We start from the raw sequence: 16,897 nt of genomic DNA, 5'->3' as shown, positions 1-16,897 counted from the left end.
TGCAACGTTGAGACTTCTCTTGGATTGAAGTGCTTGGTCGGATTTCCACTGGGACTCTGCGGCTTTTAACTACTGCCCGGTCGCACTTCATTTCCTTTTTAGGTTTATAGAAAAGGAATGGAGCGCTCGTAAGCTATACCAAGTTGGCTATCATGCCGAGAATTTATGATCTGGAACAGTTAGCGTTATTACCGGGGATTAGAGATGGGCCAGTTCCACTTTATACATCCATGTTCTCGCAATAGTGGGTCAAATAACAAGGCTCGAAACTGGATGACTGGGTCTTTTGACCTACCATAATATTATCCACTAGCTCTCTCTCTCTGATATACTCGCAGGTTAGATACAGAATCACAGTTGATTGTACAAAGTGCGCCGAATTGGAGAAGGGGAGCCACATTGTCTCCAACTGATCGTAGCTTTCTAGTCCGTTCCAGCCACGCTAGATTTGATATAGTATGTACTCTGACGATCAGTAACGTTAAGTCTCCATATAGCGTGTGCTTGGCGTACGGGCCTGCTCTCTACGGACCAAACGTCAGCCAGTAACAACCGATGACGTTTCTAGCCATACCTTAGAACGGCATGTATCTAAAGATACAACCGGGGCATAGGGTTTCGCCAGAGGATTCGAGACCCTCACCCGGCCTTGAGCCACTGGCGCAATATTTGGTTTGTTTAAACCGATGGGAAAAATGAGGTAAGGGCATGTGTGGGTATTCAAGAGATATTGAATATACTATTGCACGATACAGCTTTGGAAAGCTTGCGGAGACAAAAGCTCCATCATTATACTATTTTTATTTCGCGATACTGTAGCCAACATGAGGGATATACCATTGATCTATGCCTCTGGGCCATCGGGCGACTCAAGTAGTGCCTTCAGTCAGGGATTTTGTCCAAATGCAACGCTATGCAGGGGCCTCATCTCCAAAAACGATACTACAACCGACTTCAAAATATTAGCGTCTTTCAGGGGGCGAGGAACGAGACTGCCCTTAGTTGTAGACTGAAATTTGTCATTGCAAGTGTCTTCTATCCACTCAAATTATCATTGAGCTGTACTGTTCTGCCAATTGGCTCTAAGCTGTAGGCCAGGACATGCAAAATTGTGATGTACGGCCCGTGGCTCGCTGCATATCTCCAAGCCCTAATCGAAACTAAGGGAATAATATTGGTCATGACTTCTTTCACATGTTAATATTTCTTTGTCCATTTGAGACCCCACGTAGTGGGTGAATAGATTTCGCGACTAGCTGGCAGCTCTTTACAAGGACTAGTACATACACTAGTAAGCGAGAGCCCATCCCATCACAGCGTCTCTAACGTAGAACTTTCGGTAGGGAACAGAGTACAGAGTACGATATGTGCATGTTCTAGGATCAGTAAAGTATAGCTCCACCTCTGTGCATATAATTTGAAATTTAATATGTGCTATCCGGAAGCAGGTCCCCGCTACATGTACGACCACAACGTCGCCGACTAGCCAGAGCGCGATGCTATAATATTCAACTTTGCCGTATCTGACATCAGTAAACACTTAGGATAGGCTCTTGAGATCACGGCTTTTACATCGCAGGTTCGAGGTCGGATTATCTTTGCTCAGTACACATGATCTACTTCATTTTCACGTGCATATGAAACTTTTAGGGCTCCATCTTATGTATGCGGTATTTTCTGGGTAGAATACGATTTGCAAATGATAAATTAGGTCAAGAAGGGCCAAAAGTAAAATGAAAATTGCGACAAGAGAAAACCTTCGATGGCGTGGTTGGTGGAAAGGAAAATGAACAGGGGTAACTTGACGGGGGAGTTCCGACATTACATGTACATCGATAGGGCGGCTGGAGCTCCACCTCGCGCTTCCTCTCATTAGCCGACCACGGGAACGGAGGTGGACATATGTCATCCATCAGAATTTGACCTCGGAATCGCCTCTCGGGGCCACGTTCCTTCTTGCCTGCTACCAGTAGATCTTCATATTCAAAACTAATGCTGTATAGCGGCAGAGTCTATGGGAAAAACCTATCAATATTCGCCCAAATACTAGTGACGCCTGGATAGTAGCAAGCGTGCTACAATAAACCCCCGGCTGAGTATATACTGTCATTCATACGGGAAAGCGAGATAGAAAAGGCAGACACAACGAGAAGTGGATATAAAGGCTGGAGCTATCGGACCCACATTCGCGCTTGAAACAGATCCTACCGTTCGCAAACGCCACCAACAATCGAGATGTCGAGACGGACACTGGCGCGCCCATTTTCACCCCACATGGGGATATACTCATTTAAGGCCGTGCCGGGTGGGAACAACTGCTTATAGAGGCTACTCACAGCAACCTGCGGAAAATAAGGGCTGGGTCACCTCGTTTTGTATTGCAGGAAATTCCACATACCTTTTTCCCAGTAGCGGGTAACAAACAGAGTTCGGCCATGTACGTATAGCATTTCACGACAAAAACCCCCCAACGGGCCAAAAGGTCAGAGCTTCTTAGATTCAGGGGCCCGAGTCACTCGGCTTTATAAGGTCGGAGACCGGTGGCGGCATGGGAAGTTCGTGACTGAGTATGTGGTAGTCGTCACTTTTAACTGCGCCATTTGACTAGATCCACTTTTTTTCGCCCTGAGATGAGGTATTGTACGCGGTATTACCTGTGGTTTAGACGCGTAGAGTGTGTGTCCTCCTCTTTCAGCGGTGAAAAAGGATACAATCTCTGTATGCGCCACGAAAAGTAAATGACTGGTTCATCACGCAAATCCTGGTAAGCTCTTGATCGGATTGGAGGCTTCTTCTCCACTTCCGCTTAAGCCGGCTATGTCCGGGGTGGCTAGAGTTGGTTGGAGCTCAGGCGGGAGATTTGCAGAAGCACAGGGCAGCGTATAGTGGTCTGAGATGTAGATGTAGTTGGTATGTTCGATCTTGAATTGCTAGATGTACAATCTGTACCCGGGATATAAGCGCTCCTTTTCTATGCAGGTCCATTAAGGGAAACAAAAGACCATCTCAGACGCGAATGCAATTGTCCTGGCCTAAAAGTTAGCCCCAGTCGGCTGTCGTGCCTAAGATTGAATTTTTGACAGTGACGGTGTGGGAAAAATTGGAATGATGTTTTTAATAGCCCATTATTTACTACTTTTTTATCCTATGAGTCGACCAATTAACGTATCCGTGAACATCATTTCTGGGTCAGTCATGTGACCATCGAGTCACCATCGAGTCTCTATTCGCATCATAATTGTTTAGGCGATCTTACTTATATACATTTATTGTCTGTGTATATGACATCATGCTCCTTCCAAGGTCCCCTTACAGCGAGGATCCACTTTCAACGATAAAGCTCGACGATTTGGAATCATGCTTATCACACAGAACATCCTTTCCAGCCCCGGGTCTATTCCACTGCAGCCAGTACACAGCATATTATGCTAGATCACTGGCGCATTGTTATGGTAACTTTCATTGGCCTGGAACTTGGAACTGACTGGCGGCTTGTGATGCACCCACTTTTGTTATAATGCCTCCAGCAATACACTCAACTTGATCCGGCCGAAGCTAGCGCGAGGAGGCATTAGTACAGGTCGTTTCAAATAGGATTATGACATATAAATACATTTTTAACGATGATCGCACCCAATTGCTGTACAAACGGTGTGCTGGGCTGCAGGGGGAACGTGGTATGAGACCCAGAGCTACCAAGCATGCTGGCCTGCGGGGGCAACGTGATATGAGACCCAGAGCTACCAAGCATGCTAGCAAACTCCTGGGATTGATGGTATCCGCCAGGCCCAGAGCCATCATAAGACTGCTGTGCAAAATTTTGATACGGAGGTGGTGGCCGGAATTCTTGGCCATGGGGGTGCTGGGGAATGCGTTGATGGCCAGGGACGGTGTAAGTTGTCGGGTTGAAAGTAGGGCTCGTGTGTGCCACATTGGGTGACGTACGGGGAGGGAGCGTGGACTCAAATGAAGCGGTGTTGAGCTCAGGCTGGGTCATAATGATGGCAACAGGAGGATGTCACGCTCAGTACTTTTAGAAGATATACGACCAATATCGACCCTGCTGGAACACCGGGCCTTTTAAACCATTGCTCGGCCGAGAATGTCTTCTGTTCGCACACGGTCTATACCCGTAGACTCAATACTAAAGTTTGTGGACGTGTGCCCGTGTGCCCGTGCGTTAGCGTCGTGGGAATGCAAATGAATACTCTACCAATCATTACGCATCTACAATTGTTGGTCGGTTTCACCCGAATAACACTTGGCGCTCAAATTTTCTTTGTTTCCACATACAGTCGATCTATCTGTACATCTGCTGTACTAAATAGGATACTACACCGAGAAAGACCGTTGCTTAGTGTTAGGTCTAGACTGCCTATAGGCGGCTTTGTGGATGCCATATCCTACCCTACCCAATAGGTCCCTATGACTGCTGTCGGTACGAGCTAATTATGTTCCAACGTTACGTGATGGGGTGATCGATCCCGTTCCCGCTCTTGTAGCCCGGGGGTAATACGAGACATACTATGCGTCCGCAACCTGGATCTCCATCAAAATCCAATCTCTAGGCCACATGGAATATCAGGAGTTGGGGCTTATGAATGATTTAGATTTTATCTTCTGTTGATTTCAGATCATATAGATTGGCATAGTGTGTATCTAACGAGACAGTCATCCAAAATGTATCTTGGTGGTACAGTATAGCATGTTCGGAAGTGCGCGGCCCGTAAAACGGGTCTTTGTGGAGATATGAGTTCCATTAAAGGCTTCTTCCTATTCGCGATTGTATCTGCCAATCCCTTTTACTATCTAGTCATGCTAAATTAAATGAAAGAGCCATGTAAGTCTCACTTTATCAGAATCATCTGCCTCCTAACTAAGTGTAATACAAATAAAACGACGAGTGGGTTCAAGAACGATGTGACTACAATTAAGGATAAAGTGAGAAAGATGCTCACATTCGCTTCAAATATCTTCTAGCTTGCAGTCAATCCGTTCTATATTATGTATGCTAGAGCCTAATGGATTTTAGGTCTCAAATATTTCGTGCGCTAGGACGCTTTTCTCCTCGGCAAATCTCCGAACCCTGATCAAGGTACTAGGAACTGACTCACTTCACAGCTCACACCTAACCAAACATTAATTGTAGATGGACGATCACAACTTTACGGAGTAATAGCCGCTTACAAACATGGTCGCGACGCTGCTGGTTAAAGAATACCCTAGGTGGTCCGTTCTGGTCGTCTCGAAACACTGCGGAGAGATCCGCGATTGGTCAATGCCCCTTCAGTGGTTGGGTTATCTACCAGGCTATTACGGTATAAGGATAATGACACGTTCTCCAGACTACGATCAACGTCGGCCCGTGCACATGAAAGAAGGAACGAATCTTGAAAAGTGGGTTAACCGGCGAGTATGTCTGAAAACAGGACTCCCGCTCTGATCAAACGTTCGCCGATCTCGCCGCCGATCGACGGTTCTCGCCCACTCGATTGCGCTGTTGGAGACGACTATTAACACATCACTGCATCAGTGATGAACTTGAGCTTTAATGTTATAATTTTTTTTTTTTTTTTTTTGCTAGCGTCAAGTGTTCCATATGGCAGTTCGCAGAACTCATGTGGCTAGATCATGTGATCGAATCGGCATGTGGGCTATATAACCGTTGCGCAGTAACCTGCATATATGCCCCACCCCACCTTCTAGAGCTGGATTTGCCGCGGCTGCTGGCACTAGACCTGTCCTCTAATTGCTCTCGTTATGGATCTGCTAGACGTCACAATGCCCTCATATAAATGTACTTCCCGTTGGCTCCGAGAATGTAAGACCTTGCTAAACAAAACTGATGTTGATTGGTACGGGCCGAACAAATTATGGCCGGATGACTAACAAAATAGGGGGTAGGAACGGGGCTCCGCGATGGGTCGGGGGAGCTGGGAGCCGGGGTTCTGGTCCCACTTCGCGCCGCAATGTATTAGCCGCCTGAGTTTGTACGGAAATTAACTAGCTATTTGGAATACAGCACATGTAGATCACCTCATTTCGTCCATGATCTTCATATGTTCTCAATATTGGCTACCGGCCCGGCACCGCCGTCAAGTCCATCGCCGTCAACTGGTGGCGCTTGATTAATATTTTGAGTGGCTGGCTTAACGTGGAATACCGAAAAAGCGTGCTAGCATCAACCCCTAGTCGAGTATTTGCTGTCACAGTCAAGTGAAACCGGAGGTAAATGCTACACCCGATGAGACAGAAGGTGACCTCCACTCTCGGTTTAAAATCCAAGTAGGCACGATCACGTTCAAATCCGATCTAACGTATGCTGTATTTTTAACGTCGAGGGGTCGCAACAGAACCTTAACCCACTCTTCTTGTGAAGTATTACAGCGTGCTATTGGAAGTGAATCGTTTTTTTGATGGGCAAGCCTGCCAAGATAATTTCATTTACAATGATGCTATACTTAGATTGTTATTCCTTATCGATAATCGTACCTTCATTCGTCAGTTGTGGATATTCCATTCGCCTACCCTACCCTTCTCTTCCCTCCGTGCGTTGTACGATTGTATCTCCGTCCCAAAGACTGGATTAATGCTTGGAAGCCGTGGGTGTGGATATGCAGAAGTATCGCTTCGTTGGCCTCGTACTTGACAAGGCGTTACTGCCTCGTTGTCATACATTGGGTTTGCAGACATGCTACCAGCAGTGCTCATTGAACCTGTTCGCACTAGATCCGAGTGCATTGCCCGCACTTGGTGCAGTGGCATACGCATTTCCATCGCTATTCCGTTCCACATTTTCTCAAGGTGTCTAATATAGAAATAGGTTAGTGGCGTATGTCCGAAACTCCGCTAGTTCTGAACGTACCGGTTATAGGATCGAGCAAGGTCTCGCAGCAGGGCCTTCTGATCCTTTGGAGAATATCTAGACCAATATGACGTGTTGTGTCTGGCTGTTTGCTGTGGAGGTTGTGTTGGATTGGGGATATGATAGGCCGCAGCCGGACGGCATGGCCAACGTGACGATGGTGGCTCGGGTCTTTTGACCGTCGGTTGTGTTTGGAATGAATGCGAGGTGGTCTCCCACGATTGGTTTAGGGAATAGCCTTCCTCGAATTGACTTTGGTTTTGGGCCATTCAGAAATTTTCTAGATAAAGAATTGGGGCATTACAAAAGATTGAGCAAGAAGGAAATCGACGGTTCTTATAATTGCGTAGCTGGCTAACATAAATGCCTCCTAGAGGCATGGTCTGGTGGAGACGAGGTTAAATGCAGATGGGAATCGCATTTTCTTACCTCTGCATCATATAGTTGGCCATCTATATGTGGATACAGGCCCTGGTAGTAAGTAAAGAGTTTACGAATTTACCTGGTCCCGATTTGCTTAAGTATACACTGGGGGTTTTTGTATATATAGTTAGGGGGGTATCACGGATTTCCAGGTAGATCACCAAAAAAAAAAAAAAAAAAAAAAAGGAATAGGGCAAAGCAAAGCAAAACAGACAAGAAAAAGAGCCAGACGGTTAATGTTCCAAACTAGTGATGGTGGTTTATGAAAAGACTGTAATGTACAGTGGGAGTATCTATGGGAAGGACGTATTGATCTCCATACTCCGTACACTCGTGGGAAATATCCTGTGGACGGGTAGGAACGTCATTGCTAACTCTGGCGAGGGTAAAGTCCAATCAATTCGGTGTTTGCATCAATATTTTTAGCAAAAATTAAAGCCAAAGACCATTAGTGATTGATGATAGCAGGTGGATCAAGCAATTTCGGTTGGTTTTTTTTTTTTTTTTTTTTTTTTTTTTTCCCCCTTTGTTCTCTCTTGCTTTTCCTTTGATTTTCTTTTGATTTTTTCCTTTTTTTACCTCCACCCCCCTACCCCCACGCAACCCAACCACCTAGACCCCCGAGTGAAATTTTACAGGATTGATCGGCATACATTGATACAGTACGATATTTCACGCTGCTCTTCCATAGATCCTCGTACCCAATTAGAGGGCGAGAAGACGGTCTGGTGGATATACATACCGCTTAATACATGTATAGTACATGTAATGTCATATATCCCCACGAAGGATACCTACCCTTGACACTGTCTAGGCTGGGCTAGGCAACAACTGAATGAGGCCACAATACTACTAATTGTTCGTGGATTTCCAAGGGCTCCTGTTTGAGTAACAGGCCCATTCCCATACCGGAGATGATCGTTAGACCACTGTAGTATTGGCATTTCAATGTGCTTAGTCCATGTACACATATCGCCGTTTGCAGATCTAGGGGCTAGAACGTCGTTCGCAGATACAGGAGGTTAGATCAAGTGATCCACATAAGGTGATCGACTCGGGATTCAGGTTACGCAGTCAACTTGCATAATAGATGTACTGCGTGCTCCACCTTCCGTTCGACCCGGCTTCGCTTGCGTCTTTAGCCTCAAAACGTACTACTGTAATCTCCCAGATCTGCCCTTCGGATGGCGGCTAACGGAATCAACTTCAAAGCGCGAAGTGGGTCAAACAGCTCGGACCCCTTCCACGAGAGTTCCGCACCGTGCGTACCCCTTTCTCACCTGCCCAATCCATGAAACCCGACGTCCAATGTACGAACCATGATTCTATGTTCCTCTGTTCCGCTTTATGTCTATAGAGTGAACGATCCTCTACTAACTATAGTTGATCCCGATTGTGAGTGATTGTGGTTAGAGTCACGTTCAGATGTACATGTAGACCTTAAGTGGAGAAAGAGCTAGGAAGTGTGCCACGATGAACCCCTGGATATCTTAGGTAATTGCCCGAAGTCTAGAATATGGTGATAGATTGAGGGATACGATAATTCATTGTTCTGCAGCTAGCCCTTCCTTCCTCCGGCGTCGTAGTACGAAGACGTGATTTTTAGGTATCATATGACTAGCAGTTGAAGAAGCGGAATGGGAAGAAAGTTTCCCATATTAACGTCGGTCTTTCATTTAGTCGTAGTCCTCGATCTAGTTGCGCTCAAGGGCTTAGGGCATATCTCAACAGGAAAGGAGCAAAGACCGATCATCTGCTTTCATTCCATGCTAAGGAAGGCGGACGCGGAGAGAGACAGGGGGCTATTTAATCCTGTGGACAGCCAACATATGTACCCCCCATAGGACAGCCTCTATCCTATCCTTCCAGTCTGGCTCGTCCCAACAATTGTGTCCATTCTATCCTTTAATCAGTGCTATAGTTCCTCAAATCCATGTTTCCTCCTTGATTTCAATGCTCAGGGTGTCCGGCTAATACCCTACAAGGCCCTCGGTTTCGACTGAGCCGGTAGTCCTTCGACGCCCACAGCATTTGCCCATAGCCGTCATTGCTTATATTCTCCGCTGAGTTGGCCGGTATTTCGGGGCTTCCTGCGAAGTGCGGCGTTCATACTCTCTTGGCGAATGCATGGCACCCATTCAAACCGTATCGGCATGCACTCGTAGGTGCCTGACCAACAGGGTGCATGCAGTGCCTAGCAGGGTTAAGCCTCGACCACAGAAGCCGCAATCACCGTCGACGTTCGCTCGTCGGCCTGACGGCATCCCTTCGCGTATTGGTGGATCTCCTTGCCTTTTGATGGCTTTCGTCGCCGTGTCTTGTATCGTCTCCTCTTCCTAATCAGGCTTGCAACTCGCTTTGTGAGTGTCTGCTTTGATCATCTTTGCAGCTCCTCGACGGCCATTGCCACACCAATCATTTCCATGGCTGGTATCTCGGCCATAGCTGGCGGGCCTTCTTGTCGGATTGAGCACTTGAGACGTTCTTATTAACGTAGTCAGCGATCTTGGCGTTCAAGGGAGGGTCTTGCGCAATTGGTCGTACTGCTCGTGAGTTATCTTACCGGGGGTCAGCTCGCCTAGCTTCTCTTCAGCATATCTGACCTTCAAAATGTCCTGACGGAGCTGGTCGATCATTGTGATAAGCGAGCTGAAAATGACGACTGTGCTTCCGTAAGATATTGCATTGACTCCGATAACGTTGAAATACGGAGGTTTAGTCCTTTGGCCCTAACATATTCTCGAGAACAATGTTCTCGGCTCGATTGTTCCCGAGTACGCTGGACATCATCGCCTGGTAGGGGGCTTCAGCTGACCGAGGAGAATGTGAATACCGTCATCAAGGCTGGTCCACAGAAAGGCACCGACCGAGATAGCCAAAGGTCCATTATTCGTAGTTCGGGTTGTCTGCGGCTAGTCAGGGGAGATCGCTCCAGGTCTTCCAGTCGATTGAGGCCAACGTTGACAGGTTCGTTTCCTGTTCCCACAGTGATCGGTTAAAGTGATAGCTTAGCGGTTCGGGAAGTTTTTTACCGTAACGGCTGGACCCAAAGTGCCTGTGTTTGTGCTCATGTTGTTTGGGACGAAGGAATCAGGGCCCACGGGTCCACGGGTCCACGGGTCCCCAGGTGTTCCTTTACCTTCACGGGTCAGGTGACCTGCGGGTCAAGCTTCCTTTCTTTCTTGTACTGTATTCATAGCTTCCGTTCTCCGTGCAGCCACCTCCCCCAACAGTTAAATCTTTGAATTCATTCCAAGGTTTACATGTGTTTCTATCCAGTACCCAGACGAGTTACTGGACCAATTTTCGGTTGTTTTAATGGATTCGTGAGATGATTGGTGATGATGGCCTGGCTCACCAGCAGCCGAGGCCGAGTCGTAGGTCCGTTAAGGATGAAGGGTCGATCAGTCAATCTGACGATTTAGCGGGATCTCGGCAGTGCGGGCCCAGTGAGTGAGCGGCAGGAAGGCGACGATAGGAACCTCCAGAAGCTGAAGGGCTCATAACCTCTCGAATTATGCTAAAGGGGGCCCGGACGGACAGAGACGGGAGGGAATTATGTAATCTTACAAAGCCAGGCGGTGAGCGGGCTCGCCAACAGCTTTGGTATATCCCGCATATATGGATGCAACTTTTTGGCCTAAGAGGATTTTGCTCGAGTTTCTACTTGTGATTAATAGAGTTATAGAACAGCGCGTACCGGGCCGGGGTTATGAGAGGTGAGTGATTGGCCCAATAATCAAAATGAATTCTACAGTATGCGATCGCTTCCTAAGTGTACACGCTTCTGTAGCAGCTCAAGGTGATGCTGACCTGAAGATAATGAGATTGGCTAGGCAGAAAAGATAGAACTGGGCATTTCTTTGTATCAGCAAATCAGCCGTAACTTGGTAGCCTGCCCAACATGCGTTTCAATTGTCGGCAGATAACAACGGCCGTCGTAAGACACATCTATAGATTGTTTCGCACCACGTGATACCGGTTTTCCGTGCTCTCACGTGCTCCGTCGTGCCTTGCACCGGTGCCCTGCGGTACATAGGGTTCCCTGCTCTGGTGTTCTCCGCCTGCTCGCCGCCTGTAGGGTTAACCCATGTAACTATGCTGCCCAATATCTCATGCGTGTGTTTGCGCGTCTGGCCCGTCGCCTTCCCTCCTCTTTCTCCAGAGTCTGTGCACCGACGTGCCGCCACGTCCCTCTCGCTGTGGTGTGGGAGATGTCCACCATGCCTCCCTTCTACCATCACTCTGGCCTTCGATGGCGTCCGTGTCGGAGGATCGCGTGTTGTGCTCTCAATGCGCCCGTCCTTGGCAGTCCAGTCGATATAGAACCTGCTCTCGCTGCCGGGTCCTGGCACGTAACCGCCTTGCCAGATCCAGATTGCTTCCTACCATGGTGCCGCCGTCCCTGCCTGCTGCCCCCGCCCGTTCTTCATCTCTGCCGTTCGCGGGCCTGTCTGGACAGCGTGTGCTCTGTTCACGCTGTGCACGAGCTTGGCAGTCGCCTCGGTACAGGGTCTGTGATGACTGCCGCCATAAGGCTCGCATGATGCGGCGGCGACGGCGTCCGGTACCTGTAGCTGCTTCTGTGGACCCGGCCGCGCAAGTGCTGCCCGTTCTTCCTTACATCCGTGGACCGTCTATTATTCCAGTGCAACCTCTATGGTGGACACGCCTTACCCAGGCCGCAGTCCGGCCCTTCTCTCAGGACTGGTCAAAGGACTGCTCCTTCTGCGGTATTCCCCTTCTTTCTACTGAGGCTGATGGCTGGTGCTGTCGGCGAGGCCGCAGACGCTTACCTCACCTACCACCATTCACGCCAGCTGTGCAGTCTCTCCTGCACCGGTATCAAGGCCGTGTATCTGCCATGAGCCGTCGGCTCAATAACCTGTTTGCCTTTTCCGCCATCGGCACCACTGGCCAATTCGTTCGATTCCAAGGTCAGGCGAACGTGGTCCTAGAAGGCCATATCTACCACCGTTTGCTGGATGTCGCGGATACGGGTCACAGCATGCACTGGTTTCTTTATGACGAGTCCGAACGAGGTCTACGGGCAAGGGATCATGACATCCCTAATGACATTCTACATGGAATTCGCGATTTTCTCAGCCTGGTTAATCCCTATGTGCGGACCTTGCGGCACGCCGTCAGTCAGGTCCCGGACCAAACAGTCGCCCTCGCTGTTGAGCTCTCTATCCCGCCTGCGGGTGGTGAGCTCGCTGCAGTTATCACTACAGAAAATCTCCGCCGCGTGGCCCCGCGACAGGTCGTCTTTTACAGAAAAGGTGGCCAGCAGCCACGGTTCGTTCCGATCCTGTCTTGCCAGTACGAGCCGCTGCAATATCCACTTCTCTTTCCACATGGCACGCGAGGTTGGGGCTTTCTCGACGAGTCCCGGAAAAACATACCCTGCACGCAGATCCAATGGTACCGCCACCTGTTCCTGGGCAAGCCACGCATGCGGATCTATGGCCGTTTGGCGTGTGAATATGCTGTGGACATGGTCTCGCGGACGGAGGAGGAGCGCTTGCACTATCTCAAACGGGGCCGACGCATGCAAGCTGCTGCCATGGATGAGGCTCCAAATCCTGACATCCCCGATCTCGTCGAGAACAGAATCCCTGCCGGTTTCATGGGGTCCCGGGCCTGGGCTTCGGACCAGGTGGCTGACTCCCTCGCGATCGCGCGACAGCTGGCCAAGCCGTCACTGTTCCTCACCATGACGACCAACCCTAACTGGCCCGAGATTCAGTCCCAGTTGCTCCCACGCCAACATTTCACAGACATCCCTGCGGTGGTGTGCCGTGCATTCCACGGACGACTCTGTGGGCTGAAGGCCTTTATGAGGGAGAAATTTGGAGGCCTCCTGTACGAGATATGCGTTACAGAGTTCCAGAAACGGGGTCTACCACACGCGCATCTGGTCGTTAAGCTCCAACATGAATTACCTTTGAGCAAACTAGATGGCTTCATCTGCGCCGAGTTACCAGATCCGGACGAGGTCCCTGCCCTACATGCAGCGATCGGCAGATTCCACATGCACTCACAGAACCACTTGGACCGGTCCACGTCACGCTGCAACCGAGACGGCCGCTGCATTTACGAGTACCCTCAACCTATTAATAACCAGACTTACATGGATGATCTTGGTCGTGCCCATTACCGCCGACGCAAGCAGGAAGATCGATGGGTGACTCCTCATGTACCCGCCCTAATGCACCTGCTCGACTGCCATATCTATGCGGACGTGTGCTCTACAGCGACGATCTTCCTTTACCTGTTTAAGTACCTCTTCAAAGGACCCGATCGGGCGCGCTTTGGTATTCGGGCCCTCCACGATGCCCGGGCAGACGGTGAGGGCGACCAAATAGATGAGTTCAGAGACTATATGAACGCCCGTTACCTCTCTTCGTCCGAGGCTGTCTACCGCATCCTCAACTTCCATACTGTCTCCAAACGTCCTGGCGTCCGCTGCCTCTCTGTCCATCTGGAAGGCAAGAACTTAGGGAGGATGCACGATCGAAACCAACCGGGTTACTCCGAGATGAGCGACCTGTTGTGGTACTTCAAACGCCCATCCACAGAAACCTTCTCAGGCTTGAAGTATACCGAGTTCTTCAGCCTTTACTACCTAGAGACGGTGCCCCTGGATGTTCCACTACACCGAGGTCAGACCCTCATTGCTACTGTCACCACCGAAAAGGGACCATGCCAAAAGGTGTTGCGCCGTCGAGTCCGCCAGCCTATTGTCACCCGACTTCAGACCGTCCCACTTCGTCTGAAGGAAACGTTTTACCTACGCGCACTGCTCCAGGTGCGGCCTGCGAACAGCTTCGAAGATGTCCGCACTATCCGGGGTCACTGCTATCCCACATACCAGGAGGCTGCCACTGAGTTAGGACTCTTCCAGGATAACCACGAGGCCGTGTACGCGATGAATGAAGCGATCACAGCCTACAGCGCCCGTCCCAGCTCCGCTTTCTCTTTGCCCAGCTTCTGTCTAACCTTCCATTTCCAGCTGTGGAACTATGGTCCCGCTTCCAGGGCGATCTCAATGCTGACTATAGACTACGTCACCCTACAGCCCACGCCACAGACCTTGCCTTGCAGGACCTGGCACGCTATTTCTCAGCACAGGGATCGTCCTTGGCACAGTGTGGCCTACCGGAGCCCGTTCAACGTTGCGCGGAGGTGGATTTGGAACTTGCCTTCTTCCAGACCCAATAGTTATCTATCCGCGGGAGGCATAAGGAGGCCTACTGTAGGATGAACTCGGATCAGAAAGGCATCTTCGATCATCTCCTAGACCAATCGGACATTGGCGGCTGCTACTTCATCGACGGGCGTGCGGGTCGCGTCAAGACTTTTTTGATGAGCGCCATGTGTGATCGCATTAGGGCAGACGAGCGCATCGTATGCGTGACTGGAACCACCGCCCTCAGTGTGATCCATTACGAGCGGGGTCGGACGGCCCACTCGGCCTTTGGCATTCCTGTTCAGGAGTCTGACATGGGCTTGGTGTCTAAGGTCAGTCCCCAGTCAGGTCGTGCAGAGCTCCTACGCCAGGCCTCGCTCCTGATCTGGGAGGAGCTGCCGATGGCGAAGAAGGCGGTCGTGGAGTGTGCAGACCAGCTCCTTCAAGATATCATGAGGAATGACCTGCCATTTGGAGGAAAACTCTTCATTGGACTAGGGGACTTTCGTCAGGTGGCACCAGTCGTCCGCGGAAGTTCTGGGCCTACAGCAACTCTCAACAGCTCTATCCGCACCTCCACTCTCTGGAACCACTTTAAGGTCCTGCGGCTGACTACCCCGGTCCGACAGGCCGGGGATCCGGTATACGCAAGATGGGTGGACCAGGTAGGAGATGGTGTACGCCCCTATGAGACAAGTGTGCCACTGCATCACTTGCAGCATCTTGACGACCTTGACGCTGCGGCAGACTTCCTCTTCCCACAAGATTCCGTCTCTACCTCCGCCGCTGCCGTCCAGCACGCATTCCTTAGCCCGTTTAACGCGCGCGTTGATCTTTTTAATAAGCTCATCTTAGAACGGTTACCGGGGCGTGCAGGTATTCCGATTTTTGCTAATGACTATTCCCTGTAACATGATTCTAATCGCTTGACGCAACTCACCCTTCACGCTCCTCTGGCTAACCTTGCACTGCGCCAGAAACCTATTACAGTCATGATACGATTAAAGAACTAGACGATTCCACCTTCAATCTCCCCACGGGTACAGAGGCGGGTCTTCTCTCGGTATTGAACGAGCCCGGAATACCCCCGCATGAGCTCTCACTCGAAATTGGCGCCGTTGCTAGCGTGATGCGGAATCTCTCCATCGAGAAAAACTTGGTCAAAAACGTGAGGGTCCAGGTGGTTAACCTGCTACCAAATGTCGTGCAGGTACGGTTACTGCAACGAGCATGCACGCCTGACACCGAGTCGCCGACGTTCTACCTGCCACGGATCACATTCGAGTTTCGGCCTCACCGCGCGAATTGGACGGTGCAACGGCGGCAATTTCCGCTGCGTCTAGCTTATGCCACCACTTTCAACAGCTGCCAGGGACTCACGCTGGACCGGGTTGTGCTAGATCTCACCCTGCCCGTCTTCGCCCATGGCCAACTTTACACTAGCTTATCCCGCGTCCGCTCTGCCGTAGACATCCGTATTCTCCGAGACCCAAATGACATAGAGCAAGACACCATTAATGTCGTTTATCACGAATTGCTACTGCCTCTGTGACAGCAGATAATGGGGCGAGATTCGACCTTTATGCAGCCACCATGCCAACGTTCGAGATTCACATATATAGAACCTACGTTGAGAATTTTTATTTGGTCCCATAACATCGATATTTCAAGAATGAAACTCCCTACCATCCTACTCGCCGCGCCCCGTAGCAGCGGCCGAAGGCCGCGGCCAACGCGACTCGTATGGTGTAGTAAATCAAATCGATGGCAACTGCCCTTGTGCAAGATCTCAATATCCCGGGATTTTCCCGTCAAGCTATGTAGAAGAAGAAGATAGGTCGAAAGAGATCTGATAGAGATCTATTTTGGCATTTTCCCTGAGACTTTGACCGTTGACCGACTTGGGTGCCAATCTATTTACTACGCAGAAATATCGACGAGTCCGAATGTGGTTTATGATCAAAATATACTTGTTCAAGGAATGGTGCGATAGATCGACGTTTAGTGATGCAATATGGACAGCTTCGCGACTATCATGGGAACCCCATATGTAAAATATCGATCGGTACTCGCAAATTTTGAGAGGTGCCAAACTGAACAGCGAGCATAGTCTTAATCTACCTTGGCATCTACAATCGCCAGCACCTCATTGGCTAAAATAGTCAGATAAATCATAACGAGCTATCCTTTATATTATCTTTCCCCGTAAGCTGCCGACATAGTCAGCGCTGCAGGCATCTATCATGATGGTGCCACTGAAGTCAAGTCTTGAGCGCCCTCTGCTCAGGCTAAGTCCAGATCATATGAACATATACCACTCCTTTGTCGAAAGACCTTCGAAGTCATCCATCCACGATAGAGCGGCACTTTGTCTTTCACCGGTTACCAAGGAATAGATGATGTATTGTTACCATTCT

The 16,897-nt window shown here is 49.7% G+C and overlaps 4 protein-coding genes across 4 annotated transcripts; 2 read left to right on the top strand and 2 right to left on the bottom strand.

Annotated features, from left to right (window-relative positions):
• Positions 1-3,586: 3,586 nt before the first annotated feature.
• Positions 3,587-3,997, bottom strand: N7446_010706 (uncharacterized protein; the record flags this gene model as incomplete). Its single annotated transcript, XM_058519449.1, has 1 exon — positions 3,587-3,997. One exon carries the CDS (start codon positions 3,995-3,997, stop codon positions 3,587-3,589), a length of 411 nt encoding a protein of 136 aa, XP_058368287.1.
• A 5,706-nt stretch (positions 3,998-9,703) lies between these two features.
• On the bottom strand, positions 9,704-9,924 carry N7446_010705 (uncharacterized protein; the record flags this gene model as incomplete). The annotated part of the gene is made up of 2 exons (XM_058519448.1): positions 9,704-9,831; positions 9,852-9,924. 2 exons carry the CDS (start codon positions 9,922-9,924, stop codon positions 9,704-9,706), a joined length of 201 nt encoding a protein of 66 aa, XP_058368286.1.
• Positions 9,925-11,678: 1,754 nt separating this feature from the next.
• N7446_010704 (uncharacterized protein) lies at positions 11,679-14,512 on the top strand (the record flags this gene model as incomplete). The annotated part of the gene is made up of 2 exons (XM_058519447.1): positions 11,679-14,250; positions 14,304-14,512. 2 exons carry the CDS (start codon positions 11,679-11,681, stop codon positions 14,510-14,512), a joined length of 2,781 nt encoding a protein of 926 aa, XP_058368285.1.
• A 39-nt stretch (positions 14,513-14,551) lies between these two features.
• Positions 14,552-16,032, top strand: N7446_010703 (DEAD/DEAH box helicase; the record flags this gene model as incomplete). Its single annotated transcript, XM_058519446.1, has 2 exons — positions 14,552-15,356; positions 15,458-16,032. 2 exons carry the CDS (start codon positions 14,552-14,554, stop codon positions 16,030-16,032), a joined length of 1,380 nt encoding a protein of 459 aa, XP_058368284.1.
• Between the last annotated feature and the right edge of the window lie 865 nt (positions 16,033-16,897).

Source organism: Penicillium canescens, assembly GCF_028828765.1.
Source record: "Penicillium canescens strain IBT 15451 chromosome Unknown utg000007l_segment0_segment0, whole genome shotgun sequence".
NCBI classification, from domain to species: Eukaryota; Fungi; Ascomycota; class Eurotiomycetes; order Eurotiales; family Aspergillaceae; genus Penicillium; species Penicillium canescens.
This window is presented reverse-complemented; position numbering and strand designations above follow the sequence as displayed.